Source organism: Sinocyclocheilus anshuiensis, unplaced genomic scaffold (genome assembly GCF_001515605.1).
Source record: "Sinocyclocheilus anshuiensis isolate Anshui unplaced genomic scaffold, SAMN03320099.WGS_v1.1 scaffold743, whole genome shotgun sequence".
NCBI lineage: Eukaryota > Metazoa > Chordata > Actinopteri > Cypriniformes > Cyprinidae > Sinocyclocheilus > Sinocyclocheilus anshuiensis.
The window spans coordinates 747,205-763,008 of record NW_015552601.1 but is presented as its reverse complement, the minus strand read 5'-3'; the positions used below and the strand labels follow the sequence as shown (position 1 = coordinate 763,008).

General features: G+C 32.9%; 1 protein-coding gene across 1 annotated transcript in view; it reads left to right on the top strand.

Annotated features, from left to right (window-relative positions):
* LOC107665762 (contactin-associated protein-like 4) overlaps nt 1-15,804 on the top strand; it is a 75,375-nt gene that overhangs the window by 46,477 nt on the left and 13,094 nt on the right. The window contains exons 11-15 of the mRNA XM_016456772.1: nt 1,254-1,472; nt 6,346-6,585; nt 8,929-9,153; nt 11,889-12,022; nt 14,869-14,956. Coding sequence (XP_016312258.1) covers nt 1,254-1,472; nt 6,346-6,585; nt 8,929-9,153; nt 11,889-12,022; nt 14,869-14,956 — 906 coding nt within the window. The remainder of the gene's footprint in view (nt 1-1,253; nt 1,473-6,345; nt 6,586-8,928; nt 9,154-11,888; nt 12,023-14,868; nt 14,957-15,804) is intronic.

The window sequence follows — 15,804 nt, the reverse complement described above, 5'->3', positions numbered from 1 at the left end:
TAAGGGCTATTTTGCTTAAAATATTTTAAAAACTTATTTTTAAATTATTATATATTTTTTTAATTTCAAAACATTTTCTGTCTTTTATTTTTAGATTTTGTTATTTGAGTGTTATTTTAATATTAATTGTAGTAGATGTATAGTATATACTATTTATAAATATTTTTAAATTAGCTTTAATTTTAATATATTCACTTTTCATTCTAATTTTAAAGTATTAGTAAGATTTTTACAAATATTTAATATTTTTATTTTTTTCTATTTTTATTTCACTGTTATTTAAGTATTGATGATATTCTGTTATATTTACTTATATTCTGAATTACTTTTTAAATTTCCAGTTTTAATTTTTTAATTAAAAGAATTCAATTGTTTTTTTTTTAATTGTTTTTTAAATTTTAGTAAGATTTAGTTTACAAACTTTTAATATTTTTATTATGTCTATTTTTATATCAGTGTTATTTTACCATTATATTTATACTATTCAAGTATTTATTAATATTTTGTATTAGCTTTTTTTATATAATTTCAGTTTTAATTTTACATTTTTAGAAATATTTTTTTCTTTCAAATATTTAATATTTTTATTATTTATATTTTTAGATCAGCGGTATTTTAGAATTATTCATATGCTATTATAGTGCTTATGCATATGTTTAATTAGTTTTTATATTTGTGTTTTCAGTTTTAATTTTAATTCTCTAGATTTTTACAGTTTCTGAAGAAAACGTGAGTTGCTATGTGGTTGCTGGTCAATAAAGGCTGCTTAATAAAAAGGGCTCCCGAACAAGTCTGTGATCTTCTGAATGAATGTATTGAATGTAGAAGTAGCTCAGATCCTTTGATGAAGGATTCGATGAGTTCATATTGAGTTCATATTTTCCTCAGCAGAAACATCTGGTTCCTCAGAGAAGCAGTTAAGATCTTAAAGAGATTTGGTGCGAGATTTCTCTCTCCTGCAGGTTTTTAGTTCTATAGATGATGCTGTTCATCAGCATGATGCTCTTCTCCTGTTTAGAGCAGCTGAATGGATCTGTCAGCTGTTTTCTCACTCATTTCATTATCATTAGAAGTTGTTTTAGACGTTCTCCTGGTGTTTTTCTCAAACCATCAAACATCATCTGCCACACAACAGATTTCACTGGAATGCATCTCATTTCTCATTTCTCTTCAACAGTTGCGTCTTATTAACTGGATCCGAACATCAGCCAAATATCAGTCTGAACATCCATCAAACGTGTTTGTGTTTCCAGCTCCGACTCGAGTGCTCTTCTCGTTCGACGTGGGGAACGGTCCTCTGGAGGTGAAGGCGGAGATGCCGGCGGCTCTCAACGACGAGCGCTGGCATCACGTGAGAGCCGAGAGGAACGTAAAGGAGGCCTCACTGTATGTGGACCATCATCCCGGCGTCGTTCAGAAAGCCCCCGCTGACGGACACATTCATCTGCAGCTCAACAGCCAGCTGTTTGTAGGTAGGAGAGCATTTCACAGATCAATGATGTCTGTTCATCCTCAGAAGTCACAGCGCTGATATCATGCTTTGGATGGGCATTATTTGTGACCCTGGACCACAAAACCAGTTATAAGGGTCAGTTTTTCGAAATTGAGATGTATACATCATCTGAAAGCTGAATAAAGAAGCTTAGGTTTGTTAGGATCAGACAATATTTGGCCGAGATACAACTATTTGAAAATCTGGAATCTGAGGGTGCAAAAAAAATCTAAATACTGAGAAAATCATCTTTAAAGTTCTTCAAATGAAGTTCTTAGCGATGCATATTACTAATCAAAAATTAAGTTTTAATATATTTACAGTAGGAAATTTACAAAATATCTTCATGGAACATGATCTTTACTTAATATCCTAATGATTTTTGGCATAAAAGAAAAATGTATAATTTTGACCCATACAATGTATTGTTGGCTATTGCTACAAATATACCCCAGCGACTTAAGACTGCTTTTGTGCTCCAGGGTCACATTTGTCCCTTTTGTGTGAATCTCACGAAGAAGAACTGTGTCATATATCATTCCAAAATCAAATAATCAAATAGGACATTTTGCTTAAAAATATTTTACACAAATAAAAAATAAAACATTTTACTAAATACAAATAAAAAAGGAAAATTTGCTTTCAAATATTCTATACTTTTTTATTATTTTTTCCTTTTTTAATATTTTTTATTTCTAATTCAGTTTTATTGTAGTATTATTTATATACTAATATAACTATATAACAGCTTTCAAAGATCTTATATTTTTATATGTCTATTTTAGTTTTTTTTACTATTATAGTATTTATTAATTTATTACGATTAAAGGGGAAATTTTGCTTAGAAATATTTTATATTTTTATTTCTAATTAATATTTTTATGTTTCAATTTCAGTGTTATTTTAGTATTATTTATGTACTATTATAGTATTTAACAGTATTTAGAATTTTTTGTTTTAATCATGTTGTGCTTTTGTCATTTTTATGAGTGTTTGTGTTTTTAATATTTACTTAATTTATTTTATTCCAGCTGTACTTTTTAGGTTTGTTTTTCATCTAATATTTATGTTTTATTTTAGCTTTATTTCAATTACCAAATTAGTTTTACTTTTAGTTAAAAATAAAACTACTGTTATATATATTATATTATTTTGTCTTTACATATTTTAAAACTATAAAGTATTTGCATTTTGTTATTATTTTAATGACAATTAACCACATCATTATTATTATTATTATTATTTAATAAAGTTATTCATACATCACTGTATTTGTTATATTGCCTTTGTGATTATTTTTTAAAATACAGTATTTAGAATAATTAAAAAATAATGATAATTATAACATCCAGATGCATCATAACTCATAATATGAACATTTGGAAGTAAAAGTCCTGAAAATAATGTTTAAAAAAAAGGTTTAAAAAATGGTCTTTATGCAAAATGGGGTTTTTTTCCTTGTCCTTTTGGTTTTGGGGGGTGAAATCTGAGACAAGTTCTGAGCAGGTTTCATGAGATTCAGTCCCGGTGTGAATCTGAAGGGCTGAAACAGGCTGTGATGCTGTGACTCTCAATGCCAGTGCTTTCTGTGAAGCTGAAGATCTGTTGACCTTGACCGAGCAGCTGGCAAATCTGAAAGGTGTCTGTGTGTTGGAGGAATTCAGCGCGAATGAATTGAAGTTTTCCTGTAAGTGTTGGCAAAGTAGTGTGATTATAGTTCAATCTTTACAGCTCCATCTGCAGCAATTGGATTGGCGGTTCCCATGACTGTTCAAATGCGGCCGTCTGCTCATCTAGCCATGAAGAACTCCATTTCAGCCCATTTATAATGCAGGTCTGAGGTCTTCTGGGTAAAACAGATCAGTCATTCGACTCCAGGAGACGCTCTCAGTATTGCAGATATTCTGTTCAGCTCATAACATGAGAAAGAAAGTCATTTTTTATCAAGTTATCAGCTTTGATAGGCTGCTGCAGACTCGAATGAGGCTCACAGGTCACTCTTTCAGAGACTTCATGGAGATCTCAGTTATTATTTCCACTAAAATATCACGTTCATCACAGATGTTTCTTCAACAGTTCTTTAGGAGAAATACAAATAAACACACATGCGTCAATAGATGTCATCCGGTACAGTATAGAGCTGTAAAACTAATGTAGAATTATTGATTTTTTTAAATAGTTAACGATTTGCATTTTGATATTATTTTAATTACTTTAATACTTTAATAGTTCTAGTATTAATTAACAGTATCAACACTGTTCTATTTTAAGTTATGTATATATATTTTGGCCTATTTTAATAGTTTTAGTTGAACAGTTTTAGTTTTAATTAACGATGACACTTTTCTGTTTTAAATTATTATTATTATTTGCATATTTTAGTACCATTAAGTTTATTTGGTTGTTTGTTTGTTTGTTTTGATATTATTTTGATTAATTTAATAGTTTTAGATTTAGTTAACAATAACAACATTGTTCAATTTTAGATTATTTATGTATTTGTTTTGCATATTTTTGGACCACTAAGAATTTTTTTATTTTATTATTATTGTTATTATTATTGTATTATTATAATTTTTTTCATTTTGTTAAAATTTTTTTTTTTGCAGTTTGTTATTAATTAATTAATTTAATAGTTTTAGTTTTATTAACAATAACAACATTGTTCTGTTTTAATTTATTAATATATATTTTCGACCTATTTTAGGACCATTAAGATATTTTTTTACATTTATTTATTTATTTATTATTGCATTTTGCATTTTGATATTATTTTAATTAATTTAATAGTTTTAGTTTTCTATTATACTTTTTTTTTGTGCATATTTTAGGATCATTAAGGGGTTTTTTTTTGCATATTAATGACAATTAACCACAATTACAATCACAAACTGTAAGTGAATTATAAGTGTATTATAGTATTTTTTTACAGTACTGAGAGTAATTATTAATAATTGGAGACATTAAGATCTCATATAAATACTTAAGAGGGAGACTTAAACAAAACTTTCCATTTGCTCTGATTTCTGTCCAAGCGAAAAATCGGACAAAATAAAGAAACATAATAGTCATCTGTTTCCTGTAGAGTTGGTAACACGTTTGCATTTGTCTCCTGTTTCATCACTTGCATGTCAAAACTTTTAACAGTTTTAACAGCATTTCCAACTTTCGGTTGAGCATTTCACAGATGATTATATGGCACAGCTGGCACAGCGACGTGTTCGCTCAAACGAATTAGCGCTAAACCGCTGAACACTAATATATGCAGAGCGCATTATTTCTGTATTTATAGCTCGTCGTCTGCAGGAACAGAATGCAAAAAAACGCAGTATTCTTCCCAAAGCAATTACCATATAAAGGCTGTGAAAGACTGACAGATTCAGTACATTAGAGGAGGGAAAAGGGTCAACGTTTTGAACAAAACCACCCACCATGACTCAAACCCTTGACAACATGCGAGAAGGTTACGCTGTCTGTGCGATAAAAGACGTCTTTTCCTTTCAGAACTTTGCTGTCATTTAATGGCTTTTGTGCTTTTCTCCGAGTCTGGACAGCTGTGTGTTTTCAGAGTAAACTGTGCTTGCCAGGGGCGCCTTAAGATAACCAAAGGCCCCTGGGCTACAGCGTTACAGTAGGCCCCCCGACCCCAGAAAACCTTTTTTTTTTTTCTTTTTTTTAAGCTTCCTAACAATCATTTGTCAAATTTTGTTTTTTGTCTTGTTAATATGCCAGTTAACATTCGCAACACTGTTCTGCATAAAATGTGAATATAAGCGAATATGCAAATTCACTCTTTGCCACAAGGTGGCGCTTGTGGAACAGCAGAATTATATAGCCGTTACATAAAGTAAACACTACGTTATTACGGGCAGGGTGCGATTTGCCGGGGGGAACGGGGGGATTTCCCCCCCTCTGGTCTACACATCCCTGCCTCTGCTGAATTATTTTTATCTCCGGTGGGGATAAAAAACATCCTGCAAACAGCGCCAAAGTCCAGATCTGAATTAAATGATTCGCGATATGCGCTTTGAAGTCCAGATCTGAATCAAATTATTCGCAATACGTGCTTTGAAGTCCCGATCTGAATCAAATGATTCGCAATACGTGCTTTGAAGTCCCGATCTGAATCAAATGATTCACGATATGCACTTTGAAGTCCCGATCTGAATCAAATGATTCACAATATGCGCTTTGAAGTCCAGATCTGAATCAAATGATTCGCGATACGCACTTTGAATTCCCAATCTGAATCAAATGATTCGTGATACGCGCTTTGAAGTCTCAATCTGAATCAAATGATTCGTGATACGCGATCCAATTGGAGTGCTTTGAAACAGTTAATCATTTTGCGACGCAAAGGTTTAACTGATTCGGAGTTTCAAAAAGCTCCGTTGATACTGTAAATGTTCTTTGCTCACTTTCCTATATAATTTATTCGTTGTTTGAATAACCATTGAAATTAAATAATTAATCGGCCTAATGTTTTTTTTCAATTGTGATCACGTTAAATAGCCTACCTTTTCAGTCGTATTAAAAACATTTCGTGACATGACACACATTATCTGGTACTTGCCTAAAAAGACGGGTTTATGATGTGCTTTGTTAACAGATTACACTAACATTATACTTTAAAGCCTTGCTCTGAAAAAAAATGTTTTCAAAATCATCCCCGCCACCCCCAAGTTGAGTTTGTTTACAGAACGCTGTTGTCACTGCTGCAAACTCCTATATAAATAATTATTCAAAAAATATAATTTCCCTGCAGCCAGTGGGCCCCCTTTCCAGTGTAGGCCCCTGGGCTTCAGCCCCTTGAAGCCCGTGCATTAATGCGCCCCTGGTGCTTGCGTCTTCAGGAGGAACGGCGTCCAGACAGAAGGGCTTCCTGGGCTGCATTCGCTCGCTGAAGCTGAACGGGAAGACTCTGGATCTGGAGGAGCGGGCGGAGATCACGCCTGGAGTGACGCCCGGATGTCCCGGACACTGCAGCAGCTACGGCGGCCTGTGCCAGAATCACGGCAGCTGTGTGGAGGATCACAGCGGCTTCACCTGCGACTGCAGCCTCTCGCCCTTCACCGGCACCTTCTGCCATAAAGGTACTGAAGCTCATCAGGGTCACCCTAAAAACAGGGCTGGACAGTGCATTGATACCAGTATTCATAAAAATAAATGCCTTTACAATATTGATAATGACAATAATAGCATCATCTCCACAGCTGCACTTCATGAGCGTTTCCCTATTTTATTTGATAAACAAAATACACTATGTAAAATAAATATGTTATAAATTATTTTGCTTTAATATGTTTTTATTTATTTAAACTTATTTATTTCATTTAGTTTCAGAAGCAACATTCCAAATTTTTGGTTGTAATTTTAAGTTAATTTAATATTTAAATTTTATTTCATTTCAATTACCCAAAATGTTAATAGTTTTAGTTAGTTAGCAATAACTACACTGTTCTCTTTGGTTCCTTGCTAAATGTGGTTCCTTGTTGTTGTTGTTGTCTTGTTTGTTTGTTTTTTGCCCTTAAACATAAATTTAAATAAATAAATAAATATCAGTCATCTATCTATCTATCTATCTATCTATCTATCTGTCTGTCTGTCTGTCTGTCTGTCTGTCTGTGTCTGTCTGTCTATCTACAAAAATTATAATAAACTACATCTCCAGAGCCGCACTTTACGAGCATGTAATTTGGTAAAAGCTAAGGTACAATACACAAACAAAATATTCACATTGATATTTTACAAAAAAAAAATAGACATTTTGCTAACAAATGTCTTTTATTTTCGTGTTTAGTATTATTTATATACTATTATAGTATTTATTCATATTTTTTATCATCTTTTATATTTTCATTTTTGTTTTACTTTAAATTTTAGTCATTTTATTTGATTTAGTCATTTTATTACTTTTTTTATATATTTACTTTTATTTTTATTTCTTTTAGTAATTTCACTTCAACTTATTTCAGTTAGTTCCCAAATCAACAGTTCTAATTTTCACTTAAGTTTACATTTTTCATCACATTTTATTTCGTTTTATTTTATTTTACAAAAATGACTTTTAATAGTTCTCCAGATCTGCACTTCGTGAGCATTTTACAGTTTAATTTGCTAAAAACTGCAGTAAATCATAAAATTTACTGACACCCAAAAGTCTTGGCTTGACTTGAAGAAATTATGACGGGAATATCTTACTATACTATTGTATAGTACTTTATTTTGACACAAAAAAATATTGTGTAATATAAAAATATTTTGTTGTATATTGCTATATTTATTGCTATATTTTCATTTGCTTGCATTTTAAAAGATTGATTAAATTGTTAAAGTTTTATGAATTCACTTCATTAGGCACCATTTTTGGATGATGAATTTTATTAAAGGGGTCCTATTATGCTCTTTTACAAAGTCTTGATTCTGAGCAGGGGAAATCCGTTGAAGTTTACTTCACTTCGGAATATTCATTTACAGATTTGCGCTGCGCCGCTGCCTGCAGCGTCTTCACACACAAACGAAACTTACTAGAGAAGCGTGAAGTGGGACATAATATATCTCTGTAAATAAATACAATTTAAATTCACGTCTTGCACACTTAAATGCCCTTTGTATGGAACATATACGCTCCCTTCGAACTGGAATCATGGAGGAATATCCGGTAATGTCCACTTCGCAGGGCACTTACAGTCAAATATAACAAACGTATGAAGCAATAAGAGAAACATATAAAATGTGCAGAGCGGGGGTACGCGAGGACTGGAATTGAGAACCGCTGATCTAGACGTGCCAGAAATTTTACACTACAGCACAGCAGCTCTTCTTGGTTTTCTCTGATGCACTAACTCTGCAGCAGCACTTCTTCTTCGTCGTCTCGTCTGATGCGCTCACTCAACCAAGCGTTCTAACCACAACCTCGCCCCTCCCCACCCCCCAACCATTCGAATTTCTGTAGGCGGGAATTATTTGTAATGAAATTCTAATGAGCCGCTTTGTGATAGCACAAAGCCCGGAAACTAAACGCTGTAGTCCAAACGAGCCGTTCGCTGTAGTTATTGAAAAGGACTAAATATCTCCCTTTGGAGTGGACTTTGAGATTTGTAACTTTCTAGATCTTTTTAATGCCCAAACATACACACTACACACTGACTAAAATTTAAAAAGTGAAAAAGCATAATAGGACGCCTTTAAATCATTTAAACGCAGTTGTGTTAAAACACAGAATCCATAAAAAAAATCTAATGGATTTCATGGGGCCATTATCTTATTCTGTGGTCTAACAAACATGTAAAATGTATTTATGATGCAGAAAAAAAATATTTGAGAATATTTTTGTCCAAAAAAATAAGTCAATATGACACAATGATCTTACACCAGCTTATGATAGTTATGCATATCCATTATCCTAATCCCAGTGCGTTTAATCTCTCTTTCAGACGTTTCTGCCTTCTTCAAACCTGGAACGTCAGTCACGTACACGTTCAAAGAGCCGTACAAGCTGAACAGGAACATCAGCGCTCAGTCGTCCTCCATCTACTCAGATTTAACGCTGAGAGGAGAGAACGTTTCGCTGAGCTTCAGGACGAGCCAAGCGCCGGCGCTGCTGCTTTACATCAGCTCATACTACAGAGAGTTCCTCGCCGTCCTGCTCAACAGAAACGGTCTGAAACGCTCTGATTCTCCTCTCTAAGCACATTCAGGTGGATTAGCTTGAGTCTGGGGAATCTCTGAACACACCAGCCGCACTAAATTACTTCCTATATTGTCTGAAATCCGGCAAGAGAGAGGGTAAGCCGTGAAAGAAATGGCCTGTTGCGTGCCGGCGGGGGATATATTCCCTCGTGAGACTGCCATGCATTCATGAGCGCGTGTAAACATGCGTCTGTGATCTCACACGCCACAAAAGCCGATTCTCAGAGCTACATTTTCTCAGAAGCTCTCGTAATTTAAAAAGTTGCTCGACTTTCATCCAAAACAGCAGCCTGACATCAGAGACACGTCTTCTCACGGTTTCCTGCGCTGTAAATCTGCCACTGCAAGGGAAATTATATTTTAGTCAAGTTGCACGTTTGCAAAATTAAATGTGATGAGAAACTGGCTGAGAGCCATGAAATAATGCAATAAACATACGAGATCTCTTTCTATTGCTCTTTTACACAAATCATACAGTGTAGGATGATTAAAAGATTCTTTTGAGACAGTTCTTTTAATGAATCGTGCAAAAAAGACTTTTGATCTGAATCACTGTTCTTATCAAACGTGAGGCAATAAATATTTTTAGCCACAAAATAATGCAAAGACAGTAAAAATACTGTCAAGAGTTAACAGTTGACACTTTTGAGCCAATTCTTTTAACGAATCATGCAAAATGATACATGACCTTTGATTTGAATCACTGTGTCCTGACCAAACGTGATGCAATAAAATGTTTTCTAATGTAAAATTCTATTTTACATGAAAACAAAAACTAAATTACAAAAGATTAAACTAAAATGTAAATGAAAATACAAAAATTAAACCTCAGTCAAAATATTAATAAATATTATTATAGTATATCAATAATACTAAAATATTTGTGAGTTTGCAGACTTGAATGTGATGAGATAAACAGGCTGCAAGCAACGAAATATTGCAGTAAACTTACAAGATATCTTTCTGTTGTGTCTTCTTTGCAGATCATGCAATGTAGTTTGATTAAAATATTCTTTTAACGCTTCATGCAAAAAGATTCATGAAGTTTGATTTCAATCAGTCTTAAACAAGCATGGTGCAATAAAACATTCTTCTCCGTTTAAAAACTATATTTTAGCCGCAAAATAATGCAAAGACCGTAAAAATACAAGACATCTTTCTATTGCATCTTTGCAAAACATCTTTACAACATGACAAGTTGACTCTTGTGAGCCAATTCTTTTAATGAATCATGCAAAAACACTCATGAAGTTTTATTTGAATCACTGTGCCCACTGTGATGCAATAAAAACCTTTTCATGGAAATCTGCATATTTGTCCCAATGTTATGCTTTAATTGTACCAATGTTATGCTTTAATTGTACCTAGACAAATATTAATTGTTGCTGGAAATGTATTGCATCATGTCTGGTTGGAACCAAAGTTGGTATTCTTAACTAAATCTAAAACTATTAAAAATTGTTGAAATAGAGCTGTAATGAACGAAAACATACATAGTAGATGAAAAACAAAAAGTAAAAAATCTTAAATGAAAATTAGGGATATTACCTTGCAGACTAACTGAAAATAAAAATTAAAAAACGACAATAAACTAAAGCTAAATAGAAATATTTAAAAGAACACTAAAAATAATAAAACTGACAAATCTGCATAACAAAATTACAAAACCTTAAAACTAACATACACACACACACACAAAAGCTCAACAAGTATCCATGCATTACACTGTGTTCTAACTTATTTTAGAATTATTTACATTCTATAATAATAAAAATAACAACAATAACACATTTAGAATTATTTATATTCTACAATAATAATAATTTATATATACATATATATAAATTATTATTATTGTAGAATATAAATAATTCTAAATGTGTTATTGTTGTTATTTTTATTATTATAGAATGTAAATAATTCTAAAATAAGTTAGAACACAGTGTAATGCATGGATACTTGTTGAGCTTTTTGGAATGGATGTTCATATAAAGTAACAGTGCATAACCAAACATCAAAGTATGTTACCCAATATAGTCTTGTTTTATTTAGCATGCTGTTAAGGCCAATTATCATGGCGTCCCACGCTGCCGCAGCAGCAGAATTCAGTAGGAATCTGTGGATCTGGCTCGTCATGACACACTGGGTTTGCACAGAGAGGAAACAGCAGACAGCGTGTGGCGTTAATACCTGCTAGTGCAATTAAGCAGAAAATCCAGAACCCCAGAGGCTGCTCTGACAGCTTCCTGTTCCTGTTGCATGAAGTTATTTATTTCTCACTGTCCATATGCATTAATTAACAGGACAGTTCACCTAAAAATTGCAAGCAAAAGCCAACTGATCCGTTAGTGCAGAACCAAACATGCAAGCAGCCACTTAGCATCATATTATGTTTGCCACGTGCAAAACGCACTTATTTTTACTTGACAACATGTTAAAAAGTAGTTTTAGCTTTGTAAAGAATGATTAAGTTCACCGGAGGTGATATGCATGCATGCAAAAATGAGTTTTTTCGTTTATTTCCGCATCTTGTTTTGTTTCATAGAGGATAAAGTTTTAATCCTCTTAAGATGAAGCTTTGTAGTTGCGAAACACATTGGCTTCTGTCGCATGTTGATGTTCCTGTTCATGTTGACTGCGGTTAAACGGTGGCTTTTTACGGTATAAAAGCCTGTTGAGAAATCCAATGCTCTTTCTTCTAAAGGACATTTGGACATCAAGTACAAACTGCAGCACAACAGAGACGCGGAGGTTTTCCGAGCCAGCGGCAGGAATCTGGCCAACGGGCAGCTGCACCGCGTGAGCGTCCAGAGACTGACAGAGACGCTCAGTATTCAGGTACTGTGATCATCAAAGCGGGGCCTGTTAAATGCACACAGTGAAGGGACATTCTGCTTATTCTCAACATACAGCATCTGTGACATGATGTTGATTTCCATGGGAAATGTGTTTGCAAAAACACACTGGACTCAAACTGGCAGCACTGCAGGCAAGACACTACAGGCAGAAGCATCAGTTTTCAGGCTGTTTTGCCTCCATAATTCTATTCTAATTCTATTCTTTTTACAAACTTGCCCCTTTTAGACTTGCACTCTGTTCATTTACTAACTGCTTGTTTTCTTTTAAAAAAAACTAACTTTTAAACTAATCTTTTTGTATTCTATCTATTTGTTTTCTTTTTATTTATTATACAATTAACAAAAGCAAAAAAAGGCTTCTAACAGTAGCTTGATCTATTCTTTTTCTATTCTATATCTTTTCTTTTTATTTATTATATAATTTTTTTTAAAACTTGCTACGTGTACTGCGTTAAGTTAATTGAGACTTGTTATAGCACTTGCATATCGTTGCTCTTTTGTTGATTTTTCATTGCTCTTTTGTTTTGATTGCTATGTCCTCATTTGTAAGTCGCTTTGGATAAAAGCATCTGCTAAATGACTAAATGTAAATAATTGTCAGTGTTCAGACCAGTGTTATTTTAGTACCATTGAGATACTATTATAGTTTTTGTGGTAACACTTTACAGTAAGGTCTCATTTGTTAACATTAAAGCATGATCTTAGAATTTGTTAATAAACGTTAACGTTTTAGCAATTTAGTTGTGTTTTTTCGTTATTTTATTAGTTTTTGTTGTTTTTAAATATGTGTATATAATTTTTATAAATTATATTTTATATAATATATAATGAATTGCAATTCTATTTTGTAATATATATATATATATATATATATATATAACAAATTCTTACAGCTTGTATATAATATATATTTGAGTTATTTTAGTATGTCAAGTTAAATGTTGCTGAAATAAAACAAGTTTATGTTTATTATATTTTATTCTATTTCAGTAATCATATTTTATTTCAAGTAGCATAAATATTTTTTATGGTTCTAGTTTATTTAACTATAATAACCCTGCTTCAGACTAGTGGAAACAAAACATTGAAAATGCACATTTAAGTGTTTGTTTACAGTTTTTTAATAGCTCAAAGGTGCATCTCATGAACCTTCAATTGGAAAGCATAGACAGAGGGCAACAGAAGAGTTACAAATTCTGACAATGGATAATTCCTCCCCTTTGGCCTGGTAAATCAACAGTAGCTCTGTATGCATGTCCAAAAGCATTTGCAATTTGTTCGAAGGAATGAGAAACTGCTACTATGATGTGCACAAATGACTAAATGTTGTGGAGGTTGAACTAACTGTTGTGCAAATGTAAATAGTGATGTGAGAAATGCACCAAAGCGACTGAGAAAAACTGTGTTGTTTTTTTTTGTCAGACCACTAGTAAAGTGTAAATGTGAATCCTATCTAGTCTCTTTCAATCAATATCCCACATACAATAATGTGTAAATTTGTACTTTTGAAATGGATATATGACATACATAAGAAGTGCAGCCTTCTGCATTTCAATACAGTAACTGTCATCCAAACTGTTGCCATAGTTTACATCAGGTAATACTAACAAAGTGCACTGTTATATTGACAACATGACTAAGCATTTTGACTATCTTGTTTGTGAACAATGACACAAGGACTTTTCATTCTGATGGCACTGATATGTTCATTGACATAAATACTTGCTTTTGAGAGATGAACTAAAGATTTTGAGTAAGTTACAGGCTTTTGCAGGTAATCCATTGTGTGGTGCTGTTTGTACAAATTGTTTTGAGAAATGCACGTACTTCTTTGCAAATATTAAGGATGATTCGAGAAATGCACCAATGCGTCTGTAGATTTCAATTGCAATATATATCTTTAAGGGACATTTTCTCAAAATGAGTTTGTTTCTCCACTTCTGTAGTACATGCACCAAAATTTACAGTTTTATTCATATCTATATTCTGAAGGTTTATACTGAGGGGTTTGTTCAGATATCATTCACATTGATTTTTATAACATTTTAATTCTAAAAACATGATGAATTTTTTTTTTCTGCCTTTTGACAGTATTTTCTGATTTATGGCTTGGTAAAAAGAGAAATCCCAAATCCCCTTTGTAAAAACCTTTAACTCTAACATATCAACAAAATTAAATAAGAATTTTGGCTTTACCCAGTGCTCAGATTTATTCAAATTAGTGCATATTTATTTAGATAATGCATCATTTGCATATTTAACATTTCTGAATACAAAATAATTGTCTTAATGTAGTGTGATTAATCACCTGGGGAAAGTATGGTGATGTCTATTAGTTAATTTTATCCTGTTAACCTGTAGTGTCTTGCCTTAAACCGCTGTAGTCTATAAATAATTTGATAATTTCCAGGAATATTCCTTTGAACCCTTTCTAAAAGGCTACAACATGCATCAAAATAACAGAAAACCCTTGTCAAGCCATGCATATATTGATGAATTTGAAATCAAGTTTTTGATCACATTTTGATATTGAGTGTCCAGGTGAAATATCAATCGGTCTGATGCGTGACACACACTGGTCAATAACTGTCGACCAAACCAATTAGTCTGAACCTCTGCAATGAGCACACTTTGAATGCAAACACACGGCGGGACCGAAGCACTTCCTCTGGTCTTGAACCAGCAAGCCTGTTTTATAATTGCTTTGAAGATAAGTTTGAATTAAAATGCTTGCAGATGAATATGCCCTTGCTATGAACATGATGCTGCCAAGCTTTTTCTGTCCTCTTTCCTAAAATGTTAACTGTCTTCTTGCATTTTTTGTAGGTCGATCAGCATGCAAAGGAATATTTCAATCTAACATCGGACACTGAATTCAACGCCATCAAATCGATTGTCTTGGGAAAAGTGCTCGGTGAGTAAAATTTCCACGGAAAAACTGTGATTGTTAGGACTTGATTGCAAGTTTTCTGTTTATGCTCAGCTTAAATATTTGAATTTGAACTTCTAATTTTATTCAAAATAAATGTAATCGACTGCCCGTATGGCAATGATTTTTGAAGCAAAATTTCGAAAGTTTAAGCTAAATGTTTTCATAATAAATGAGCAAAAACCGAAAGTCTTACATACTGTATGTTCTATTTGACAAGCAGTTCTAATCTATTTTGACCTCACCAGAGTGTTTTTGCATTAAGGAGGAAATGTCTCTGAATTACAGTCGAGTTCTGAACTCAATGACATGCAGATGGTCAGTTAAGTGGCCATTATTATATTTATTTTAGAGGTTTTCTAAGCATCACAGATGCTGAAATGTCTGGAGGAAGCAGAGGCAGCAGGAGCTTGTTTGTGCAGTCATGCGAACTCTTCAATCTGAGTGAACAGAGTACAGTTTGTCCTATTTACTTCAGTTAAGACTAATATTGACTTTACATGTTATTATTGTTGTCTGGGGGGATGGCAAATGGGTCAGTTTGATTTTTTCATGTCTATAAATAGGACCTGCAGCAGCTTTCTAGTCATAAAACCTGAATAGATTAATAAAACATTCAGTTAATAAATAATACAGCAGAAGTTTGAAAATACGACGCTTGCAGGGTGAATTTTGGATTTAAAAAGTCTATTATTAGGATGTTTTTTGCTTATTTTTGCATTGTGACTTTTTTCATTACAGTTAAGCACAATTTGCAACTATATTCTCATTATTTCAATGCAAAATATTTTGCATATATATATATATATGTGTGTGTGTGTGTGTGTGTGTGT